Below are 10,819 nucleotides of genomic sequence, written 5' to 3' on the forward strand. Positions count from 1 at the left end.
AAGATATTTAAACCTAAATTAATTTCTAGGTATAGTGCAGTCAGGGCTACTGAACTGAAGCACATCATATCTCCACATGGACGCTCAAATTCAGGAGTAGCAAAATCTTAGAGGCAGATTAAGGCACGGTAAATTAAAATTACACTATGTTACTTTTGAGGTAACAGACCTTCACAAAAGTTGCATATACCTGAAGACACAGACACCAGCTTTAATCTGGCCTAATTTTTCTGAGAACTACTACATAGTAAAGCCCTACAAACAGTATACAGCCAGGGAAGAGTGGCAGTCATCTTAGACATTACTAAAGAAAACTAAATTTCAGCACATCACAGACTGGAAGCAAGGTACTATAAAGACAAATTCCCAGTAACGTCCCCACGTATTTCAAGGCACTTTGCTGATCAAGCCTTAGTACCACCAAGAACTAAATAAAAGAACACCATTATGTAAAGCCAGGATAAAATTTGTGTTTCTTCTCTTTTAGTTAATAGTCTCCATAATCTTATCTGCATGCTTTCCTCTTTACAAATCACAATTCCTGGAATTTTGTTTCAGTAGAACCTTGGTGGTGTAAGTGAAATAACTGGACAGCTAAATTAATGTGGACATGTTTCTGAAATAGTGAATCTTTAGCAACAGAACCAAGACCTTTGTCTAAACTAGGTTCAGAGAATAAAAATCAGACTACTGCAAGTTTCATAAACTTCCATTTTCCCAGAAACAAGAAACACTTGCAGCAATCTTTCCAGCTAGGCTCTACTGTTGTAAGTACTATGATATTTTTTAACTCGAAATAAGTCAATACCAGCATAAACAATAATTTAATCTGTTGCAGTTTAATCACCTTCCAGAATGTCAATAATACTGACAAGACTTAATCCAAAAGAAATTGCATCTGCACAGATTTTTTTTTCCTTAGGTGGTCCCTGCATTGTTTATAGAGCTGTGATATCCCTTCTTATATCAGATTACTGTCTACACATTCACAGAGAAGACCTCTCCCTAATAAGAACTTCTGCTAATAAACCACAAGGCTTGTACTATACAGTTGTCTCAACTGCTTAGAGAAGTCATCTCATGCACCACACTTGTAGTACAAGTGCATGATCTTTTCCTAGATAAAAAAACAGCATTTCACATCACCCATTTAATTTGAATACATTTACAGCATCAGTGTGCCACGGCAGATTGATCATGGACTCCAACATGATAATTGAAGACATTTATTATAGCATCTGAGGGTCCTTTTAGATCCACCCAAAAATGGGTGATATAACACATAAAAGATACAAAGCCCAGAGAAGTACCAATTAGCTCACTCTAACACAATTGGCATAATATATGGGTAAAGATAAGTTTTGCAGCTACACTAAAATAAAAAAGTATGCATTCCTTTCCACTTATCTTACAAGGTCAAGACACAAACAGGACAGTTGCCTCTTTCAGACGGATACCAGAAAGGTTTCATCCCAGTTTCAGGCCCCAAAATACAACTCTTCTTTGTTTTGTCTTATCTCTTAAAGGGAACTTAGAAACTGCTATCTACAATCCCACATCAGTGCATGCCAAGCTTTAATGCACCTACTGAAGCTGCTGCCAACCCATGGTGAGTTTTCCAAGTTACCAGATAATTCTCTCAAAAAAAGGCCCCCAAAACAGCTCTAATAACAGTGTCTTACATTTTTAAACATGATTTTCATCAGAAGCATTATATAATGCAATTTTCATACATACAAGCTTACAGTTCATCCTAATGTAGCCTTGACTATTATAGAAGCATATATGAAAGTATGGGCCAAGATGACAGAATTATCTTTTAATTAAATTTATTTGACCCTTTGAAACCTGATTAGCTGCAAGACTGAGACTAAAAGAACAATGAATCACAACCCTGTTAAGACAGCAGCTTCCCAAAGTGTTTTTCATTTACATTACTTCCCAAAAAGCTGTAACTTGAGAAGTGTTAAGGCCTTGTTAAGAGGACACCATTTACTTGCTTTGCTTTCTTCCTTCTCTTTCTCTGCACAACACATGTGGATTTCTGTACATGTCAATGTTTGCACTGAAAATCCAATGTGCCTCTGTGCATTTTCCTACTTACTGCTCTGAGCTTGTAAATATGCTTCCTATTTGTTTCTGCCATTTTCTTCTCCTTTCTCATCATTGTGCCTGGCAGTGAAATAAATTGACATTCCACCCTCTTGAAATGATATAGTCAGTATAAAATAAAATCTGGTAAATTCAGAAATGAAATTCAACTGGCCTGTATGTCTGAGGAGAGGAAGCAGTAAAAAAGAAAAATGGGGCACAAAAAAAGGAGAAAATGCCCCCCATGCCCCCAAATACAATAAATAAAGATAAAAGACAAATTAAGCTAGCAATATTTATATACTGTAAAACCAAATTAGGAACATACTTTTTCTTTCTCTCTGATATTGGATAAACAATGTTTTTTTCTTCCATCCTTACCTATAATCTCAAAGCTTTCTTAGAACCACCTATTTATATTTTAAGCTCAAATCAAGCACAATTTAGCTATTACTAATCATAACTGGAATGGGTTTCATTTCTGAATGCAGCAGTCAAGATGTCAGCTCAGTTAACTACAAGTAAAAAAGTACTATGCCAAAAGGAAAGCAGTTTAGCTTGAAAATTCTCATCTGATACAATCTTTACCTGCCATCAGCAGTCCACATGGGTCAAAACTAAGTTATTAGAAACAGGTAACTCATGTCATCACAATCTTCCTCCCATTAAATTGCACACCACTACTTAGTATTGCCATTGTATAATTTTTAAAACTTGTTTTCATTCTTACCAGTGTACTTTGCTTGTTTACTGCAATGAGAAGCATTCCACAGCCATTACTCTACCAAATTTGCCATTTTAAATACAAATCTGATTTTCTAGTGAATGCTGCAATTTCACATACTCTCAAAATCAAAATCCACATGATCAAGAGAATAAAATACCTCCAGTTTTTCAGAATAACTGCAGTATGATTTTTGATACACCAAAAAATATTGTCACCATCCCTGAAGGTGTTCATAAAACAAGTAGATGCAGCAATGAGGGACATGGTCTATTGGTCATGGAGGTGTTGGGTAGGAGGTGAGATTTGATGATCTTAGAGGTCTCTTCCAACCCTAATGATTCTATCATTCTATGAAATAATTGTAAGCCATGAGAACACTAGCTCTCCTCCAGAAAGAAATGCAAAGCATTATTTTAATTGGATATGAAGCTCTTTATGTGTTCTACCTGTCTCAGCGAACCGCACAGTGTTCTGAGGGGCTTTTTTTGGTGTGTGTTTTGTAACAATTTCAGCTGTCCCAATGAGATCTACTAACTGAAATTGCACTAGACAAACCTAGAGTTTTTAATTATGGCATTGCTTAGCCTATGTTTCAGGTCCTGTTTTACACTTGCAAGCAAGGAAAGATCAGAAAATAATACACTGACAACTTCATCAACATGACTTTGTACAGTAACATTTAAATATCTGTATGTCCACTTATTTTCAAATTTACATAATACTCACTCTCCTAATGTCATCTAGTGTATTAATTTCAGGTGAAAGTCCACCATGAACACAAAGAAACTGTTGATTTAAGAGAGCAGCAAGAGGGAGGCAATCAAAAGCTTCCATACAAGCATCGTAGACTCTTTCTGAGTACTTTATTTTACCTGCAGGAATGAAAACACAAAACAGTAAGAAATCCATATGATATGGAAGAAGCGATCTAGTGGATCATACTTATAAGAGCAAGTCTCAAAGCAAATCCTTAAAAAAAAACCCAAAGCAGTATGTTTGGGTTTAGATGAGCATTTCCACATTACATCACTTTTACCTACATCAAAGAGGGTTTTACCAGGGTAAATGATCCATTTATCACTGGATCAATATTTATATGAGCTTCCAAATGAGAAGTAGCTGATGTCACCAAAAGAGTTGTCTTAATAGTATAGCTGAAATCAATTCCCCAAATGGAAAATTTACTCAGCAGTAGGGTTTGCTTGCTAGCTTCACAATGTGGCTCAGTAAATTACTTTGAATTCCTGACTAAATAACCTTCCTCTCTCCAAGAGTTTAAAATCAGGATTCATACACCAAAAGGTACTCCATAATGTATCTCTGCACTCAGCATTCTTCTCCATAACTTGCACTCCAATGCCAAACTCAACTGCAAGCAATTAATTGTACAGAACTCAAAGAGGCCTCCAAATGTTTGGAAGACCTTAATTAAACTAACAGACAAACATCTCTCAAGCAAAATTATAAGACTGTAGATCAGCAGGTTGGAAGTCTGCAAACTTTACATTCTTAGACAGTACTTACATTCTTGCTTAAAGGTAAAATACTCTGTTAGGTGTCTGCATTCATGATTGCCTCTCAAAAGAAATAACGTGCTTGGGTAGAGAATTTTCAGGACCCATAAGTACAGCACACACTGTTGAAAAACAAAGACATCCGGTAAAACTCACTAGTTTCAAAATTATGAGAGTACTCAACGAGAAATGCTGAATAAGAATGTTAACAGCTTCAAAAGCAAATAACAGATTATTGTGCCATTTTAAAATACAGCACTATTTCCCCAAGTCCATTCTGGCCGTTATCTATGCAATCTGCTTATTACTTTCCTTAGAACAGATGCACAGCGTGCTGAAAAATATGTATATTTACTGGACATTCAATAATAAAATAAACTCAGCAGAATCATTTTGCAGAACACTTTCACCTAGACAAATAATGTATGTGCTTGTACCTAAAATGTGATTTTATGATTCTAAATACTGGCAGAACAAGGAAAGCAGACACTTATTAACAGAGATTGAAGAAAAAAACTTCACAGAACTATTTACATTAAAGTTAGCTATACCATTTGGAGACAGTTTTAAACTAAGACTGGATAGCATAAATCTCCTTCCTCCCCCAAAACTGGGAGAGCCTTTTTATTTATTCACTGTTCAAGCAGTAAATTCAAAGAATTATAGTAAGTTTCCATATGTCGTTACTTTTGCAACATCATCAGTGAACAGTTGAGGACAGAGCTACAGAACATGCACAAGTTTTTCAATTTAAGAGTCTGTTACTACCCAGCAGTCCTGTATGTCCAAAATGTAGCTCTTAAATTCCAAATCTGATTCTTTTATTTTTAACTGAGTACAGAAAACTTAAAATATGAGAAATTCTAGACTACACTGAAGTTACCTCCATGTTATTACTATTGCTCTTAATCAATACAAGCACCCTGAAGCTATTGTTCCTCAAACTTATATCCCACAGAACAGTAAGTAAATGAAGGAAGAAAACAAAGGAACATTTAAAAAAGCTGCAGCAAACATGGAAAAATACATCAAAGACTTCTATCGTGAGGTTTAGCTAAAGCAATTACAGAATTTTTCTTATCTTCTTAGTAAAAATATGCAAAACTGATTTTGCTAATTATACCACTTGCTTTCCAGTGTTTCTGTATCTCCAAAACATCCAAATATATTGCAAAGTCCCTGGACTCTTTAAAACTGTTTCCCAGCAGAGAGTATAATCAGCTTCTTACAAAAAACCTACTTATCATAATCAAATGACTACATGAATTAATTTGACAAGTTCTATAATTGTGAACTGTTTCAGTTAAGTCAGTTTGTATGAAAAATTTATAAAAACTGTCAATTTGGAAAACAGTTAATAGAGAAGTGTCAAAGTAATCCCTTCCTTTCAGTGAATGGATACTGCATTTCATTAAATTGCTGAGATTTAAATGTCTTCAAACATGTTCCCTATAAAGTACAAAATGAACTATTCTTTTTTACGTTTCCTGTATTGGCATATTCATTTTTTCATTGTCAAATACACACTAATGCCAGATTTCTTTTGGTCTTGCTATTTCCAGAACAGAAGAGAATAATTTGCACACACTTATGTGAAGGACTCCATCTTGATCTCAGCATTTTGTTCTATACAATGGTAGTATGTAATTATCTTCCCTATTAGAAGTGATGACATTTTTTAATGGGTTACTACTAGAATACCAATGCAATTAAAGATAAGTCTTTCAGGACAGACTGATAAAGAATTTGTTACTGAAAGATGATACTTCACTGTTTGTACATTTTTTGAAAATTTCACCTTCTCTTTTCTGTGAAAAGTCAAATATTTTACCAAGTGTATCACATTTCCAAGATTTTCAAGCAAACATACATGAAAACTCTTGGAGATCAGATCACACTTCCTGAATGTTAAAGCAAAAACTTCAGCAGGACTTTTTTTTAAGGTTAAAATGGAAAACAAATAGCTGATTTTCATGTACTACTTTTTTCTTTCTCAACAGTACCCCAAAGCATAGCCCCAACTTCACACACTTGAAGCAATTCAACTTCATTGAGATAATCTGCCACATAGTTCATTGATACCCAAACAATCACTCAGAGTAGAAGAGAGCAGATTATCTCAAGGAAGACAGACAAGCCTTTTAAGAACACTGGAGTGGTTTTCAAGAGTATATTTAGCATATCTTTACATATTCCACAATCATATTTAGCATGCAAAATATTGTATTAAAATAAAACTCATGAGAAAAAATATATTCAAGAACATCCATTGTTCAGAAGGTTTTTTTAAGTGTAAAAAGCAGTCGTATCATGTTTCGATATATTACTATATAGTATTGCTATGTGAATGGCCTTTTCAAGGGAAATTACATTATTTGTAATTATCAGGAGGAGGCTAAGAAGACTACATTAATAAACAGGGAATGCCTTTTGAAATTTTTTCCTTATATGACTTTGAGGCAACTGCTCTTGCTGCTTCTCCTGTTTCTCTACCACCCCTTAGAACTCCGAAAGGCATTGTGCATGCCCTTTACAGTACATAATCACACGTTATTAGTACAGCATAATTTGAACACAGAAATGAGGTATCATACACCATGACTTGCAAAATACTTTCATGGTGTGACACTCTAATATATTAGATTTGGTATTTATGAAGAAATCCCAAGCTGAGGCACCCTCCAGGCTGGATCCAGAACAACAGTTAATTTTAAAATGATAGCTCTGAAAGGAAATGGTATGAATAACATGACATCTCTGGCATGTAGCACACTTAATAATCATGCAGAAAAAAAATAATAAATTTAGATTGACAATACCTGAAAAATTAATGGCAGAAACACTTGCCATCCTTAGGGAATTATCTGCAACCACTCCCAGAATTTTAGTGAAGAAAAATATTAATAATGATTAAAAAAACATTTGATTACATAAGCAAAATGAAACTGGTTTATACAGATAAACAGCTATAATAAATTAAAAGACCTTGCCATCATGACTCACCTGTTCTCCAAAACTGTAAATACACACCTCCCTGCATATTTCCAAAGTAGGATTATATATAATAATGCTATAGAATTCAACTTTTAAAAAACTAACTAATGAAAGAGGAGAGAAAAATGAGTAAGTCTGGTTATTTCAGTGGGACAGTCCAGTCAGTCAGGCTTATCATAGGGCAAAGCGAGCAGAACACATTCATGTGTTAAAGTAGACCTAAAATTTCATTTGAAAACCAATGTAGAAGTGTGTGTTTATAGAAAGGTTTAGGACAAAGAACAGATTAATATATTCAGTTACCTCTATACTAAAATAACCTCTGTCTACATAGTCACCGAGGAAGAGGTATCTTGTGTTAGCAGGTGATCCTCCCACTTCAAACAGCTTCATTAGATCAAAGAACTGGCCATGAATATCACCACACACTGCAAGCAAAAATTTTGTTCCAATTAATTTTTAAAATAAAAAAACTTTCTAATAGAAAAGTTATTAATATATAGTTAAGTAAACAGCCACAAAGAACTTCTAATTAAGAGTAAAGGCAGGTACAGAGCAGGAATATAAATTTTTTGAAGTCTCTACCTTTGCTTTTCATTAAGATGCTGTCCTCACTACCTGAGACAACTGATGATAGTCCTATGTGATTCTAGCAGATTGCTGAACATTTTTAAAGTATGGTTAATGCACAGAGCATTGAGCTCTTCAAAGCTGTCTTTCTTGTGAGCAGGTCTTTAGTGCTCACTCCAAGCCTGTAGCTATCTTTGTAAATTCTCTTTGTATACACATTTGTGATGGTTTTAAGACTATCTTTTTAATTTTTCTTCACAAAGTTTGAGCAGAGAAAGAATGTAAATAAGTCACTATTGGGTATTAGAAAGCAAAATAATGATTACTCTAAACACTTCCATTGGAGAGAGAGACTGAGCTAGCCTGGTTATTGTCGGTGTGGGCGGGATTTCAGTTCTCACACTGTTACAGTATTTGAAAATGCCTCCTGCTTTGCAACAATTTGCTGTGTCCTTATTGACTGAAAAAAAAAGAGGTTAAAATGATTTTGTTTCTGAGTCAGACTAACAATCCTTTTAATATCGACATATCTTCTTTTTGCTTACTTAGTTTTCTCCTTCGAAGAACCATGTTCACCATTTCAACAGTGGATTTTTTCTTGTGTTTTTAGAATATAAGACAGGATGAGACCAGTGGTCAGCAACCTAAGGCAGAAGTGCCAAAGCTAGCAGATGGGAAGTCCCTGAAGAGCACATGGCAAACCCAGGTCCTCTCACAATTCAATTTAAAAAATAATTAAAAAAACATATGGAAGAGACAACTGTTCTAACTCCTTTTCCCCACAGGAGTTCCCAGCGCTGCAGAAGTCAGGAGCTGCTTTCTCATCTTTGCATGAGATATTGCTGATAACAACAGGATTTGGGAGATGATGCCTGTCACTGATTCAAAATGCCACCAATCAACTGATGAATAGCATTGCCCAGTTTCTCAGAGTTTATCAGTAATTCTTTCCTTTTTTTTTCCAGAAAAATATTGCTATAACTTTGGAAATAAATATCAGATATGGCACACCACACTTTAAAGGTTGTTATTCCTTTGGAGCATTTGTTATCATGACCTACAAAATATTAAGAGAATGTGTCCTCTTTTATGTCACTTAAGATTCCTACTCAAATACTGCAAGAACTTTCCTTCTGTTTCAGCTACCAATATACCAGTAGCTCTAGAGAACTATCTGAATAAACAGAAATCTAAAAATCCTAAATATATGGACAATACTGTAGTTCTAAGCTTTGTCTGGAGTTTCAAAAGACTCTGAGTTCAGAAATGTAGTGGTTTCCACCATTTCAACCATCTGTTTTTTAAAAAACAGTAATGATGTACAGTTTAATCAAATCTACTTGCATTATCATAGGTAGCAGATATGCAGCATAAACTATCTTCTATAAATCTGGACTGTTTATAAATAAAAGTACTAGAAGACACCAATTCCACCTTTTACCAGGCCAGACAGAAACAGAATTAGTCAAACCATTAACAATATTCCCAAAAGCCCTGAGTCAGTCCTGTATCAAAGTGGGTCTAGTCCTAGTGTGTTAAAGATAGTAAAACAATCTTTTCAACACTTTCCAGTGCTATTACCCTCACATAACATGGTTTCACATGCAATAGCCAGTCTCACCTATACAGGAACTATAAAGGTGCACTTCTGACCCTGAATTCCAGTTCACAGTATCTGCCTCAAACCACAGCAATTAGCTTCTTTTCACGTATTTAGATTTCAGTACAATTCTGAGTTCATTTTTCTATTCCAGGAAGCTGTCTTATACTCACTTACAACATTACAGGAACTAGAAATCTGTAATTCATCAGCATTTGGCTACTTTCAATTTTGCTGCTTTAATCTCAGTACCACTGTCTTTTCTACAACAGGCTTAATGCCTTCATTTTGCAAAATAACGTGCAGAAAATTTTTTCATACCATTTGAGTACTGCTAGGTAAATACAGTTGTGAGGGACAATTCATTAAGACTACAGAGAAATTTTATTGTAGTAATATTTAAGGCAAATTATACTGCTGGAAAAATCTGGCTTTACTAAATTTATTCATGAGTGAAATTAACAAGAAATATTACCTGTAATTGGAGCTTCAACTTCTATCATAGTTTTTTCCCTCCGTAATATTGCAGCACCCTCATTGATGATTCTAAGTGCAATTTCTTCATCCACTCGACCTTCTTTTATCAAGTGGTTCTTCAAAATGTCAACCCTTGGTCTTCCATCTGTGTCAAACACTTCTTCAGATGTCAGGCGATGTGTTGGTGGAAAAGGGACAGCTAAAATTTAAGAAGGAGAAACAGCAGTCACTACAATGTTATTTTAACTGAATTGGATCTGTTATGGAATAGTTGTTTTCCAATTTGATGACATCACTAAAAGCTGGATGGAACAGTGATATCTGTGTATGTATCTAAAAAAATTAAAAGGCATTTTAAGCCAATCATCAAACCCTCAAAAAAATCCCCAAGCCCAAACAAACAAAAACCCCAAAAAGCACCATCAAAACAAATTCAGAATTAGCAAGAAAATGACAAAATACTGTTTAAAGAAGTAAAATAAGGTACTAGTCATTACCTGGAAAGGAAGAAGAGAAGCCCTCCTAGAATCTATTTAATAAATTCATACACTACACTGAAAAGAGAGTAACTCAGGTGAAAGAAAGTAAGTCAGGTGACAGTAAGTATTCCAGGCAACGAAGAGTAGCAGCTACAGAAGTTATCCATGCTACTGAGTGGCTCAGCAAAATATGACACATTAAATGTTAATAAATGCAAATTAAGGAAGGAAAAAATTGGTAACTTTTCATACAAAACCCACAGATTATAACACACTATATTATTATATAGACTACAATATATATGTAAATCACTATTACTATTCAGAACCAAGGTCTTTCTTGTAGTTCTAGGAAAACACTGATGCT

General features: G+C 34.7%; 1 protein-coding gene across 6 annotated transcripts in view; it reads right to left on the reverse strand.

Annotated features, from left to right (window-relative positions):
- PPP3CB (protein phosphatase 3 catalytic subunit beta) overlaps positions 1–10,127 on the reverse strand; it is a 29,833-nt gene extending 19,706 nt beyond the window's left edge. For all 6 annotated transcript variants that reach the window (XM_054382757.1, XM_054382753.1, XM_054382756.1 and 3 more), the window contains exons 1-4: positions 9,972–10,127; positions 7,630–7,754; positions 4,343–4,454; positions 3,545–3,690 (exon numbers count right to left, since the gene is read on the reverse strand). In XM_054382757.1, coding sequence (XP_054238732.1) covers positions 3,545–3,690; positions 4,343–4,454; positions 7,630–7,754; positions 9,972–9,999 — 411 coding nt within the window. In that variant the 5' untranslated portion in view covers positions 10,000–10,127. The remainder of the gene's footprint in view (positions 1–3,544; positions 3,691–4,342; positions 4,455–7,629; positions 7,755–9,971) is intronic.
- Positions 10,128–10,819: the final 692 nt, after the last annotated feature.

The sequence above is a fragment of the Indicator indicator genome, chromosome 7 (assembly GCF_027791375.1).
Source record: "Indicator indicator isolate 239-I01 chromosome 7, UM_Iind_1.1, whole genome shotgun sequence".
NCBI classification, from domain to species: Eukaryota; Metazoa; Chordata; class Aves; order Piciformes; family Indicatoridae; genus Indicator; species Indicator indicator.